This window comes from Bos grunniens, chromosome X, assembly GCF_055505025.1.
Source record: "Bos grunniens cultivar Pamir isolate PY7600 chromosome X, Bosgru_T2T1.0, whole genome shotgun sequence".
In the NCBI taxonomy this organism is placed as follows: Eukaryota; Metazoa; Chordata; class Mammalia; order Artiodactyla; family Bovidae; genus Bos; species Bos grunniens.
The window spans coordinates 48,929,938-48,944,936 of record NC_141194.1 but is presented as its reverse complement, the minus strand read 5'-3'; the positions used below and the strand labels follow the sequence as shown (position 1 = coordinate 48,944,936).

Sequence of the window (14,999 nt, the reverse complement as noted above, 5' to 3'; positions counted from 1 at the left end):
GGGTCTTTTGGGTTTCCATAAAAATTGTGAAATTACTTGTTCTAATTCTATGAAAAATACTCTTGGTAGTTTGATAGGGATTGTGTTGAATCTGCAGATTGCTTTGGGTAGTATAATCATTTTCACTCTATTTATTCTTCCAATCCAAGAACATTGTATATCTCTCTGTTTGTATCATCTTTGATTTCTTTCATCAGTGTCTTATAGTTTTCTCCATACAGGTCTTCAGGTAAATTTATTCCTAAGCATTTTATTCTTTTCATTGCAGTGGTGAATGGAATTGCTTTTTAAATTTATCTTCCTGAGTTTTCTTTTTTTTTTTTTTTTCCTCATTAAACCTTTTTTAATGGGTCTCAAATTCTGTGTGTCAGTGTATAGGAATGCAAGGGATTTCTCTGTAGTAATTTTATATCCTGTGACTTTACTATGTTCATTGTCCAGCTCTAGTAATTTTTTGGTGGCCTTTTAAGGATTTTTTATGTTGAGAATCATATCATCTGCAAACAGTGAGAGTTTTACTTCTTCTTTTCCAATACGGATTCCTTTTATTTTTCTTCTCTTACTGCTGCAGCTAGGACTTCTAAAACTATGTTGAATTACAGTGGTGAGAGTAGGCACCCTTGTCTTGTTCCTGATTTTAGAGGAAATGCTTTCAGTTTTTCATGATTGAGGACAATGTTTTGTGGTATATGGCTTTTATCATGTTGAGGTATATTCCTTCTATGCCTACTTTCTGGAGAGTATTTTTTTTTTATCATAAATGCATGTTGAGTGTTGTTGAAAGTTTCTCTGCATCTATTTAAATTATCATATGGGTTTTATCTTTCAATTTGTTAATATGGTGTATCACATTGATTTTCATATACTGAAGAATCTTTGCATCTCTAGGGTAAAGTTTACTTGATCATGATGTATGATCTTTTTTATGTGTTGTTGGGTTCTGTTTGCTTGAATTTTATTGAGCATTTTTGCATCTGTTTTCATTAGTGATATTGACCTTTTATTTTCTTTTTTAATATAAATTTATATATTTTAATTGGTGGCTAATTATTTTACAATATTGTATTCGTTTTGCCATACATCAACATGAATCCACCACAGGTGTACACATGTTCTCCATCCTGAACTTCCCTCCCACCTCCCTCCCCATCCCATCCCTCTGGGTCATCCCAGTGCACCAGCCCCGAGCATCCTGTATCATGCATGGAACCTGGACTGATGATTCATTTCACATATGATATTGTACATGTTTCAATGCCATTCTCCCAAATCATCCCACCCTCGCCCTCTCCCACAGAGTCCAAAAGACTTTTTGTGGCATCTTTGGTTTTGGTATCAGGGTGATGGTGGCCTCATAGAGTGAGTTTGGGAGTTTTCCTCCACTGCAATTCTGGAAGAATTTGAGTAGGATAGATGTTAGCTGTTCTCTGTATTTTTGGTAGAATCCACCTGTCAATTTTGTTTGTTGAAAGATTTTTTATTACAGTTTGAATTTCTGTGCTTGTGATTAGTCTGTTCGTATTTTCTATTTCTTCCTGGTTCAGTTTTGGAAGGTAAACTTTTATAAGAATTGTTCATTTCTTCCAAGTTGTCAATTTTATTGACATATATTTGCTCATAGTAGTCTCTTATGGTCCCTTGTAGTTCTGTGTTGTCTGTTGTAACTTCTCCTTTTTCATTTCTAATTTTATTGATTTCAGTCTTATCCCTTTTTTTCTTGATGAGTCTGGATAACAGTTTGTCCCTTTATCTTCTCAAAGAAACAACTTTTAGCTTATTGATCTTTGCTATAGTCTTCTTCAACCCTTTTTCATTTATTTCTGCTCTGATGTTTATGATTTCTTTCGTTCTACTAAATTTAGGATTTTTTTGTCCTTATTCTAGTTGCTTTAAGTGTAAAGTTATGTTTATTTGATGTCTCTTGTTTCATCAGGTAGGCTTGCATTGCTATGAACTTTCTCTTAGCATTGCTTTTACTGAATCCCATAGGTTCCAGATTGTTGTGTTTTCATTGTCATTTGTTTCTAGGCATGTTTTGATTTTCTTTTTGATATCTTCAGTGATGTGTTAGTTATTCAGAAGCATGTTGTTTAGTTTCCATGTGTTTGTGTTTTTTATATTTTTTTCCTATAGTTTATATCTAATCTTGCAGCATTGTGATCAGAAAGGATGCTTAAAGTGATTTCAATTAAAAAAAAATCACTAAGGCTTAATTTGTGACCCATTATATGATCTATCCTAGAGAATGTTCCATGTGCACTTGAAGAAAAGGTGGAATCTAATGTTTTTGGATGAAATTCTCTGTAGGTATCAATTAGGTCCAACTGGTCTAATGTATCATTAAAAATTGTATTCCTTATTAATTATCTGTCTGGATGATCTGTCCATTGGTGTGTGGGGTACTAAAGTCCACCACTATTATTGTGTTACTTTCGATTTCCCCTTTAATAGTTGTTATCATTTGCCTTATGTATTGAGGTGTTCCTATCTTGGGTGCATATATATTCATAATTATTATACTATTGTTTTATCTTTTTCTTTGACTGATCATTATGTAATGTCCTTCGTTGACTCTTGTAGCAGCCTTTATTTTAAAGTCTATTTTATCTGATTATTGCCACTCCCATTTTTCTTTTTAAATTTCTATTTGCAGGGAATAAATTTTTCCAGCTGCTCACTTTCAGTCTGTATGTGTCCCTAGTTCTGAGGTTGGTCTCTTGTAGACAGTATATATAGAGGTCATGTTCCTGTATCCATTCAGTCAACCTGGGTCTTTTGGTTACAGCATTTAGTCCATTTACATTTAAGGTAATTATTGATATATATGATCTCATTGAAAATAAAGTGAAAGTCACTCAGTCATGTCTGACTCTTTGGGACCCCATGTACTATACAGTCCATGGAATTCTCCAGACCAGAGTGCTGGAGTGGGTAGCCTTTACCTTCTCTAGGGGATCTTCCCAACCCAGGGATCAAACCCAGGTCTCCCACACTGCATGCAGATTCTTTACTAGCTGAGCCACAAGGGAAGCCCAAGAATACTGGAGTGGGTAGCTTATTCCTTCTCCAGCAGAGCTTCCTGGCCCAGGAATCAAACCAGGGTCTCCTGCATTGCAGGAGGATTCTTTACCAAGTGAGCTATCAGGGAAGCCAATATGATCTCATTAACATTTACTTTATTGTTTTGGGTTTGTTTTCATAGGCCTTTACTTTCTCTTGTGTTTCCTATCTAGAGACATTCGTTTAGCATTTGTTGCAATGCTGGTTTGGTGGTGCTGAATTCTCTTAACTTTTACATGTCTGTAATGCTTTTGATTTCTCCTTCAAATCTGGATGAGATCCTTGTTTCATAGAGTAATTTTTGTTATGGATTTTTTAATTTTCATCACTTTAAGTATATCCTGCCACTCCCTTCTCGCCTGCAGAGTTTCTGTTGAAAGATCAGCTGTTAGCCTTATAGGGGTCCCCTTGTGTGTTATTTGTTGGTTTTCCCTTGCTGCTTTTAATATTTGTTCTTTGTGTTTAATTTTTGTTAGTTTGGTTAATATGTGTCTTGGTGTATTTCTCCTGGTTTATCCTGTATGGGACTCTCTTGGGTTACTGGACTTGGGTGGCTATTTCCTCTCCCATGTTAAGGATGCTTTTGACTATAATCTCCTCAAATATTTTCTCACACCCTTTCTTTTTGTCTACTTCTTCTGAGACCCCTATAATTCAAATGTTGGTGCATTTAATGTTGTCCCAGCAGTCTCTGAGACTGTATCTATTTCTTTTTATTATGTTTTATTATGCTCTGTTTCAGTTATTTCCACCCTTTTATCCTCGAGCTCACTTATCTGTTCTTCTGCCTCAGTTTTTCTGGTATTGGTTCCCTCTAGTGTATTTTTAATCTCAGTTACTGTGTTATTTGGGTTTCCCGGGTGGCACTAATGGTAAAAAACCCGCTTGCCAAAGCAGGAGATGTAAGATACATGGGTTTGATCCCTGAGTCAGGAAGATCCCCTGGAGGAGGGCATGACAGTCAACTCCAATATTTTTGCCTGGAGAATCCCATGAACAGATGGAGCCTGGCAGGCTACAGTCCATAGGGTCACAAAAATTTCAGCCATGACTGAAGTGACCTAGCATGCAAGCATGGGTTTTGTTGTTCATTGCTGATTCTCTATTCTTTAATTCTTCTAGGTCCTTGTTAAACATTTCTTTTTATCTTGTCAATCTATGCCTCCAGTATGTTTATCTGTGCCTCCATTTTATTTCTAACATTTCACATCATCTTTACTATCATTACTCTGAATTATTTTCCAGGTAAACTGCCTATTTCCTCTTCATTTGTTTGGTAACATGGCTTTTTACCCTGTTTATTCATCTACTGCATGTTTCTCTGTCTTTCATGTTTTTCAGTTTACTGTGTTGGGGGTCTCCTTTCTGCAGGGTAGAAAGTCTTACTTCCTCTTAATGGAGTCTGCCCTCTTTGGGTTGGATTGGACTAGTGCCTTGTGAAGGTTTCCTGGTTGGAGGGACTTGTACTGTATTCTGGTGGATGTAGCTGGATCTTGCCTCTCTGAAGGGCAGTGCTATGTCCAGTACTGTGTTTTGGTGTGTCTATTGGCTTGGTATGACTTTGGGTAGCTTTTCTGCTAATAAGCAGGTTTGTGTTTCTGTTTTGCTAAAAGTTTGATGTGAGGCATCTGGTACTGGAGCTTGTTGGCTTTTGAGTGGGACTTGATCTTAGTGTTGAGACAGGCTTTGGGGAGAGCTCTCACCCATTAATGTTTCATGGGATCAAGATTTCCTGGTGGTCTAAAGTTCTGGACTTGGTTATCCCATCTCAGTTGTTCAGGGCTGACTGCTTACTTTAGCACCAAGACATTATAGGCCACACAGCATAGAAGACAAAACCCCAAGTCTGATGTGCAAAGCAATGCTCAACAACCAAGAATACCCAAAGAAACTCAAATACATGCAAAGAGAAGTGAATGAGGAAAAATAGGGGAAAAAAAAGGATAAAAATGATCAAAAGAGAGCAATCAAGCCAATAAACAAACGTCTAAATGAAAATGAATACTAAAAACTACACTAGCAAATATACAAAATAAAAAGCATGGAAAAATGCAAAATAACTTGAGTACTGTAAAAATAGAAAAAAACTAATGTGAATTTATTTAAAAATAAGATGCTTTGAAAAAGAAAATACTAGATTATGAAAAATAAAAATAAAATGAATAATAAAGAAAAAACAACATTAGAACAATAAGAAAGAGAGAAAAAAGAGAAGAAACATATGGAGAATGGTAGTAAGAAAACTGTCCTTGTGATTCCTCTGTTTTCTTCTCTACACAGTGTGCTCCAGTCAATTTGCCTACTCAGAAAATCCTCCCGATATTTCTAGAAAGGTCTCTGCACCTGTGGTGGTCAGTGTGAGGTCAGCTCAGACTCAAATCTTGCCCTATTCAAGCTTTCACTTGTTCCCAAAATCCACAGTTGCCCCTAAAGCCTACAGGCATGTGTGCTAAGTTGCTTTAGTCGTATCCAACTCTTTATGACCCTGTAGACTATAGCCTGCCAGGCTTCTGTGTCCATGGGATTCTCCAGGTAAGAATCCTGGAGTGGGTTACTATGCCCTCCTTCAGGGGATCTTCCAACCCAGAGATTAAATCTGTGGCTCCTGCGTTCCAGACAGATTCTTTACTGCTGAGCATGGGGGAAGCGCCTAAAGGCCACAGTCTCAGGCTAATTGGGAAATTTAATCTGCTGTACCTGTGGCTGCCAGAGCAATTTCCCCTTCTCTCCTTTGCCCAAGTGGCCCCTGGTACTTTGCCTTTGTTTTAGGCCCACCTCTGCTTGTAGGCTGTCCTCTGGTATCTGTTCTCTGCCCAGACACAAGGGGTGAAAGTGGAAGCTTATTAGGGCTTACTTCCTCAGTTGGGCTGGGGAGAGGAAGGGGTACAGCAGACACAGTGTGGGCGGTGCCTGCTGTGGCCAAGACCTGCAGGACGTCACCACAGTCTGAGGCAGATCATGTACTTCCCCACAGGAGTTGGCCTTGCATTGTGGGTCCCTCAGCAGAGCCAAGCAATTCAGGCCCCAGGAAGATGTGGGCAGCGACCCGTGCCTGCTTTTAGCTTGACCCCAGCTTGAGCCTGGGGTCAAGAGCGTAGTGGCCTGTGTCTTCCACCTCTGGCACTTGTGCCAGCTCTTCTACCTTTGGATTCTCAGACCTCAGCCAGCTCATCCCCCTAATGAATTCACAAATGCAGGGTCCTGTCACAAATGTAGGACTTAGAATATTCTTGCCACAGTGACCTCTTGCCTCTCTGTGAGGCCCAGGCTTTTCCCTGGACTCCCTCAGCTGTGTCACACTAGCCCCCTCTGAGTATCTTCATGGCAGTCAACCCCAATCCTCTCCCTGGGGTCCAATCCCAGAAGCCTGAGCTTCAGCACCTAGCCCTCACTCTCTGCAGGTGTGGGTGTGTGAGCAGCTTCTTGACTGGGAAATGCTGTTCAGCAACTATCTCCGTGGTGAATTTTTTCCATTCTGCCTTCTGAGCACCTGTTGCTATGTTCCTCTCTGAGGTTGTAAAGTTCCCCCCTGATCCTACCCATAAAGGTGTTTCCAGGTGTGCAGAAACTTTGCTCCTTCATGACTCCCTCCCAAAGGCACAGATCCCCATCCCGAAACCCTTTGTCTCTTCTTTTTATCTTTTGCCCTACTTCATTCCTTGAAGATTGGCTTGCCTTTTAAGTCTGGGTTCTTCTGCCAGCTTTCAGCAGGTGTTCTGTAGGAGTTGTTCCACATGCAGATGAATTTTTGAGGTATTTGTAGGAGGTGAAGGCAATTTCCCCATCTTATTTGTCCACCATCTTGAAAGTCTCCCTCATACAGTATCCTTTTGCACTTATTTCACTCTAGGACCCTCCAAGTTGCTGCAAATGACAGAATTTCATTCTTTATGACTGAATACTCTTCCATTGTGTGTGTGTGTGTGTGTGTTTGTGTGTGTACCACATCTTCTTTATCTATTTGTCTATTGGTGGACACTTGGGTGACTTCCATATTTTTGCTACTATAAATAGTGCTGCTCTGAACACTGGGGCACACATATCTCTTCAAGTCAGTGTTTTATTTTTATTGCTTTTTCTAGATATATACCCAGGAGTGGAATTGCTAGATCATATGATAATTCTATTGTTAATTTTTTGAGGAATCTCCATATTGTTTTCCATGGTGGCTGTACCAATTTATGTTCCCATCAACAGTGTAAAAGTTTTCCCTTTTATCCACATCCTCTCCAACATTTTTTATTTGTAGACTTTTTTATGTTATCCATTCTGACAGATGTGAGGTGATAACTTGTTTTTATTTGCATTTCTCTAACAATTAAAAATGTTGAACATCTTTTCATGTGACTATTGGACATCTGTATGTCTTCTTTGAAAAAATGTCTCTTCAAGTCTTCTACCCATTTTTTAATTAAGCATATCTTTGACCTTTGAATTCATGGAACTCTTAGAAAAATTGCAATTAGTTTGAGGTTTAATGTTGTTTTATATATTACTTATAAAGCAATGGAGCTTCCCAGGTGGCACTAGTGGTAAAGAACCCACCTGCAAATGCAGGAGACACGAGAGTCATGGATTCGATCACTGAGTCAGGAAGATCCCCTGGAGGAGGGCATGGCAACCCATTCCAAATTCTTGCCTGGAGAATCCCTATGGACACGGGAGATTAGTGGGCTACAGTCCATAGGGTCAGAAAGACTTGGACACAACTAAAGTGAGTTAGCACATAGCCACGCATAAAGTGATCATTTAATTAGTATTTTTTTTTAAGCCATGCCACATGGCATGCAGGGTCTCAGTTCCCTGACCAGGGACTGAACCCATGCACCCTACATTGGAAGCATGAAGTCTTAATCACTGGACTGCCAGGGAAGTCCCTTAATTATTATTTTCAAATTTAATAGTTGCACAGTTAGATTCTGTATATGATACAATTGACTGTACTGCATCATTATTCCCTAAGCATATTATTTATTGTTATACCTCTGTAGACGTAAATCTCTTTCTTAGCATTTCTCTGCCAACAGAACTTCTATTAATTCTCTAAGACCCATCTAAAATATCACTTCCTCTTTGAAACCTTCCCTAATCTTCTAGACAGAAAGAGTCATTCCCTTTTATTTTTCTAAAATGCCTTGCTTGTATGTGGGCTGCATCACTTACTATGGTATGACTTTTAAGTTATTCATATTATTCTATCATTATAGTTGGTATGTTAGTATGTACTTCATGGCTATACCTTATTCATTTGTGCCCTCACTGGGCTTAAAACACTACTTATAGTAGATACTCAGATGTGTTGATTCTGATTAATCTTGCAGAATTACTGTAAAGATTAAATGAAATAATATAACTGCCTTAAACAGTGCCTGGTGCTGGTACTCAATAAAGTTTCCCTCCTCTTTCCTCTTCTTTTACTTTTTCCTCTTTTTTCTTTTGCTTCATTTTTCTCAATTCCCTATATATTCTGCCCATAACAAGATAATAGAGATTTCTTTCTTTCATTGCTTACATGTCTCTTCTTCAGGGTACTAACACTTTGTACCTCTCATTTGTTTATGTATTTATTTTAGGTCACTGGCCCTGTTCAAATTAGAGATTCCCTTAAGAGAGCAGACAGAGGTAATATGACATCTCCACCACTCCTGGATGCCAACTCCATGAAGAACCCAGCATTGTTAAATGACATCAAGATTGAGCCCCCAGAAGAACTTCTGGCTAATGATTTCAACTTGCCCCAGGTGGAACCAGTTGACCTCTCCTTTCACAAACCAAAGGCTCCTCTCCAGCCTGCCAGTATGCTGCAATCTCCAATACGTTCTCCCAAGCCACAGCCTGCTTCCCAGACTCTTGTAGTGTCCACTTCAACATCAGACACAGGCAGTTCAGCAAGCATCCGTACTGTTCTGACTCCAGGCTCTATCCTGGCCTCATCTCAGGGCACTGGTGGCCATCAGATCTTACATGTGATTCACACCATCCCCTCAGTCAATCTGCCAAATAAGATGGGTAGCCTGAAGGCCATCCCAGTGGTGGTGCAGTCGCTGCCCATGGTGTATACTACTTTGCCTGCAGATGGGAACCCTGCAGCCATTACAGTCCCACTCATTGGAGGAGATGGCAAAAATGTTGGATCAGGTGAGCATCAATGTGCCCCTTTGCTGAGACTTACCTACCTCAATCTATTCCCTTTTTGAATATTGTATCTCCTATTTATTTTCCAATTACTCTTGTATATAGCTTTAAGAGCAATTTTTCATAAATACTGTTTTCATCATGTTTCTTTGATGCTTACAAATGTACAATGACTCTTTTTAGCCTATGTTTCTCAAACTGTGGTATGCATATCTTTGAGTGAAATACTATATAACTTACTAGAACCTCTATATTTTGATAGTAAGTAATTTAAAATATTTTATTAAAAAGAAAAATATAATATTTGAATAATATTTTAAGATAAGACAGGAACTTCAAAAACACTTTTAAGCTTACTAAGACAACCACCCTTAGGTAGAGGATATGTTTAGTCTCTTATGCCATTGGGAATACTTTGGTAGAAAAGTTGAGCAAGTTTCTCGCCTTACATACATAGCCAGCCTTACCTCCTTGCCTCTCCCAACACTTTAGCTTTTCTCTTCTCTCCAGGTAAAATAGTCTTCTTTGAAATTTTGCCATCTCTCCTGTGTTCCACCTCATTTTGCATCTATCATCCTTCATATTATTTTTTTACATGCCTGTATCACAAGTATATGGGCATTCTTCCCAACTAAATTGTAAATTGCTGGAGGGCAAGACTATCTTATGTTTCTTTGTGCATCTCCAGAAAGCAAAGTGGTAGATAGAAGTTATAACAAGTCATCTGATGAACAAACTTGAAATTTAATGTTACCTTTTACCTACTTTTAAAAGTAAGTTTAGAATTCAGAAAGGTATGTTTATCTCCCTTTCACCACTATCCGCCAGCCACCCAGTCCCCTTCCTAGAGGAATATCTAATTTGTAATGGGACACGATGGAAGAAAATTATATAGCCTTTTGAAGTGATTCAAGATATTTAGCTTCACCACATCTATAGAATTACAATAAGTTTTAGATGTTCAGCTTTAGGAAAGACTTTGAGAAATTGGATTATAGTCAGAGGATAAAGATTAAGATGGTGAGAGGACTCAAACTCATGTCAGAGAGGAGCTGATAAATGTTTAGCATTAATTAATAAGACCAAATGGGAGATATGTGGGTAGAAATGACTAGGAACCAGATTTCAGCTCAATGTAAAACAAACAAACAAACAAAATCTTTCTCAGAGTTTTCTACCTTTGAGATTCAATACCTTATTATCACTCCATCACTGAATGTATGATAATAAAGAACATACCAAGCATCAAATTGCTGAGACTCTGTCATGTTCTTCTGAATAAATATGCTATTATCGACTAGTGGTTAATTGTGGTAATGATAAGTGTTTGTAACAATCTTGTGTCTGACATCTCTTAAGGGGGGAAAATATGGTTATCAATTCTCATGTAGAGAGAGAGCCAAATAAAAATGGTAAATTAAATTTTTTTGTGAGAATATGATGATATCAAGCCAGTTTGGATGGTTTTGATGAGTTTTGAATTGCCCCATAATAACCATCAGAACCATTTTAAATAAACAATGCATTTTAAAAGTGTTGTCATTTCAAGCTAAGACCATTAGCACTGTGGTCTCTAAAATGCTATGCTTACACTTTGATTGGGGGCAAAAAGGGATGTTGCAGAAAATATTTGCAGCATAAAAAGAAAGCATCAAATTTTTATTTGTATTTTCTTACCCTTTACATGTTATTTTATTTATTTTCCATAATCTACACATAAGTTTAGGATATAGGTATATTTAGATCATAAACACAGATACACATTCAGAGACACAGACACAGGTGCATACTTACAATGTTTTAGTGAATTATATACAATGTATGGAGATGACTGCACTAAACAAGTACTCCCCACACTCAACTTTGTTGCCATCCTTAAGTTTCTTCTGTATAGAAATTTTGAACATTTCACTAGATCTGAAAGATGGCTGACCACCTGACTAAGTTTTGTTAGGGATCAGAGACACCAGTGTTTGACAATAAATACTTGAGGGCTTCTGCCAACATAGTTGAAAGGGAAGGATGGTAATATATATCAAGCACCTACTCAACACCCATTATGTGTCTCATCTCAATGACTCATTTTCATTTAGGAACACAAAAGCCAAAGGAGATGTTCTCACCTCTGACATGAACCTAGACATTGATCTGAGGACAGCTAGAGAACTATTTAGAGTTTGATTAAACAAACACGCATTGAACCTGACTTTTCAGGAGACCCTGTCTTGGGAGCTGGAGATAGAGTTGAATCATACTCAGACCATATCCTAGAGAAACCCACCATCTCACTGTCTTAGAGAAGCTCATTCTAGTGAAAATGCTCCAGAAAGCTCCTTTCTACACTTCCCTCAAAGGAATTTCTGTATCCTGCTATGCTAAAATTTTAAATGTTTTTTCTCTTCCTTTCATACAAATATACTTCTTTCATTTTTGCTTTTCTTTATTTCTCTATCTTGCTGCTACTTCTAATATTGGCCAAACTGGGAATCCTGAAATGATTAGACTCGTATATTTGTAGCCCACAATGCTCTTTTTATTTGCTTTTAGTTAAAGTTGAACCCACCTCTCTATCTCCACTGGAGATCCCAAGTGACAATGAGGAGAATGCAATTGAGAGTGGATCCTTACAGGGTATTCAAGGACTACAGCAAGAGTAAGTACTTTTATCTCTACTTCAGGTTATTTTCTGTATACATGTGTGTGTCTGTGGTAGCAGTGGAACAGATTCTCAGACACAGTAGTAAGAATTTGAGGACAACAAAATATAGATAAACTGCTTTTTCAGTGAAGGTGTGCTTGTATGCACACATGTGCATGGGCATGGATGTTATGACACAGTAATGTTCTAATTGTAGATCATTGATTTTTACCCTTGAAAAATGTACAAATTTCCTATGAAGTACAATTGCATTCTGTTTCTTTCTGTAAGTTTAAAGCAACCTTATCACTGGTTTGCATTTTAGCAACCATGTTGGATGAAAAATACATTTATTTAAACCTAGGAATGAGGCTTATTAGAATGAAATGCTCACACAGTTTGGGAACAGAAACCACCCAAAGAAATATTACCACCTTCTGGGACCTACATTTACTCAGCATAATGGCCTAGTTGAGGGAATTGCTTGAACTATTTCAATTATTCCTTCTGGGAGGCAGGGCTGATATTAAATTTGAATAAATTAAATTCATGTAAGAGGGGATCCCATTATACATAAATTCACTTATTAGCCTCCACTTTAAAATCATTATTTGGCCCTATCTCTCTTTCTTTGCTCAGACCAGCAGCAATGACACAAATGCAAGAGGAGTCCCTTGACTTGAAGAGAAGACGGATTCACCAATGTGACTTTGCAGGATGCAGCAAAGTGTACACCAAAAGCTCTCACCTGAAAGCCCACCGCAGAATCCATACAGGTCTGCCCACCTCCACCTTAACTACCCCCTGCCACACGCACACCAAATCTCTGAGAGAAAGGAAGAGAAGAAAGTCCTGAAACAAAGTTTGATCTATTTATACTTATGGGCACAGGTTCCATTCATGGCTTTTACCCCTATGTCTTGTTTCTACTCTACAGTAGCTGTCATGAAACCAGCCTAAGAAAACATAAACCTGGTGTCTTCTGAATAGTTAAGGTCCCCATTGAGCCCCTGTAGGTCTTTCTAATTGGGAAGTCTTAACATTTATGCAGAGATAAAGGCAGATAAGATTCCCTCCCTTGTGACCATCCCCACAAGTTTTACTGAGTATTGAAAAGCACAGTGAAATTAAAGCAGGCTTTTTGAGCTCAGCACCATCCACTAACCTACAACATACCTTTGTTCTCATTGGAACACAGGTGCCCGTAAGCAAGAATAAGTAAAGCAGACCTTGGGGGCTGAGAGTTAAGGCTAAGGGAGTGAGCAAATGGTCCCATTTGAAGAACTATCACTCAACTCCAAATAAGTATTACCAAATCTCCCAAATTAAAAATTTAAGATTTTTTTATGTGTAACATCCTAGATTTCAATTTTGTCTTCTAATTAAATGAATTGTATAATACCATAGATTCAAAGAAACCTGCCTGTGGGCCAGAAGTAGCTTTTCAGTCATCAGTTTGTATCCTCTTCTTGAAGACTCTTCATCCCTAATCATCTCCAACTCAGAAGTGAGACTTGGACACTCTGGACAAGGAAGGGACCCTCTTTTCTTGTAAACATATGCTGTATTACAGTTTATATAGGAGAGCCTAGCCTTAGTTAATGTGCCCTAAGGCTGTTAATCGGAGAAGGCAATGGCACCCCACTCCAGTACTCTTGCCTGGAAAATCCCATGGACGGAGGAGCCTGGTAGACTGAAGTCCATGGGGTCGCTATGAGTCGGACACGACTGTATAACTTTCAAGTAGACAACCTGAGCGACTGCACTTTCACTTTTCACTTTCATGCATTGGAGAAGGAAATGGAAAGCCACTCCAGTGTTCTTGCCTGGAAAATCCCAGGGACGGGGGAGCCTGGTGGGCTGCCATCTCTGGGGTTGCACAGAGTCGGACACGACTGAAGCAAGTTAGCAGCAAGGCTGTTAATAGGTGACTAATTTTTAGACTGCATTGTCCCAATATTTCTATAACACTCTTATTTGTTGATGTTTTATTTGCTTCTCCTTTACCTCGGATGAAGGCTGATTCTATTGAATATGTATATTGTTTAAGTATTTGAATTTTCAACATGCAAAAGTAGATGTTAATAGTTTACTGGACTCAGAACATCAACAATTGTTTTAGTATATGGCCAAATTTCTTTTTTCACCCCTACCTACTTCCCACTGTAAAGTTCCAGACATCATATTATCTGCATCATAAATACTTTAGAATATATCTTTAAAAGGCAAAGATGTTTAAAAGTGAGCGTGACATTACTATCACACAGAAAATTTCCTTAATATCAAATTTCCACAATTGTCTAATAAGTATATTTTTTAAGTTTGTTCCAATTTGGATCTAAACAAGGCTCATATGTTGACTAGCATAATCAATATGAGGAGCTAGCTATGCTTAAATAAAGAGTGTTCTTGGTTAGAAAACAAAAGCTCTGAGATAGAAATAAGCTTGCCTTGTTCTAATAACTGACAGATATCCAGCATAGCTAGGCATATTGAGTGTAGTAGTTAGTGGTGGAAGCATTGAGGTACAAGAGTAGAAAGGGAAAAACCACTTAAGGAAGGCTACTGTAGTGATGCAGGCAAAATGAGAGCCTGACTAGAATGTTAGGACTAAATATGGAGAGAAGGAAGTACGTTGATGAGTGAGGGGACACTAATGACTCTCAGATTTCTTTTTTGGATTACTGGATAGATGGAGGTACCATTTACATGAATAGAAAGTTTGCCAAAATAATACATTTAGTAAGTAAGAAAAGCCCTCTGGAACCCAACCTTGGTAGGCAATCTGGGTATAATTTTTTTTTTTTTTCTGTTGCTGATATTGCACAAGTTCTTTGGAAGAGGCAGCTGAAGAAATGTCTGATTTATTGCCCTCCAAAGACTGGACTTCATTGCAAGGAGTTCCAGATATCTACCTGTCTCTGGTAGATATTCTCAGCAGAGAGCCATAAGGCTCTTATTTATCTGGATCTCTAGTATTCAGTGCAGCCCTTCGTCTCCTCCAAGCTTACAGTCATACAAAGCAAGAAATATAGATACAAAAATTTCCATGAAATATACAGTTAAGCCCCAGTTTTTTCTTAAATTATTTATTTTTAATTGAAGGATAATTACAATATTGTTTTGGTTTCTGCCATACATCAACATGGATCAGCCATAGATATAT

The 14,999-nt window shown here is 38.3% G+C and overlaps 1 protein-coding gene across 2 annotated transcripts in view; it reads left to right on the top strand.

The window, feature by feature from the left end:
• The window catches only part of KLF8 (KLF transcription factor 8), a 348,523-nt gene that overhangs the window by 250,113 nt on the left and 83,411 nt on the right, over positions 1-14,999 (top strand). For both annotated transcript variants that reach the window (XM_086390158.1, XM_086390159.1), the window contains exons 3-5: positions 8,634-9,198; positions 11,743-11,848; positions 12,473-12,609. In XM_086390158.1, coding sequence (XP_086246284.1) covers positions 8,634-9,198; positions 11,743-11,848; positions 12,473-12,609 — 808 coding nt within the window. The remainder of the gene's footprint in view (positions 1-8,633; positions 9,199-11,742; positions 11,849-12,472; positions 12,610-14,999) is intronic.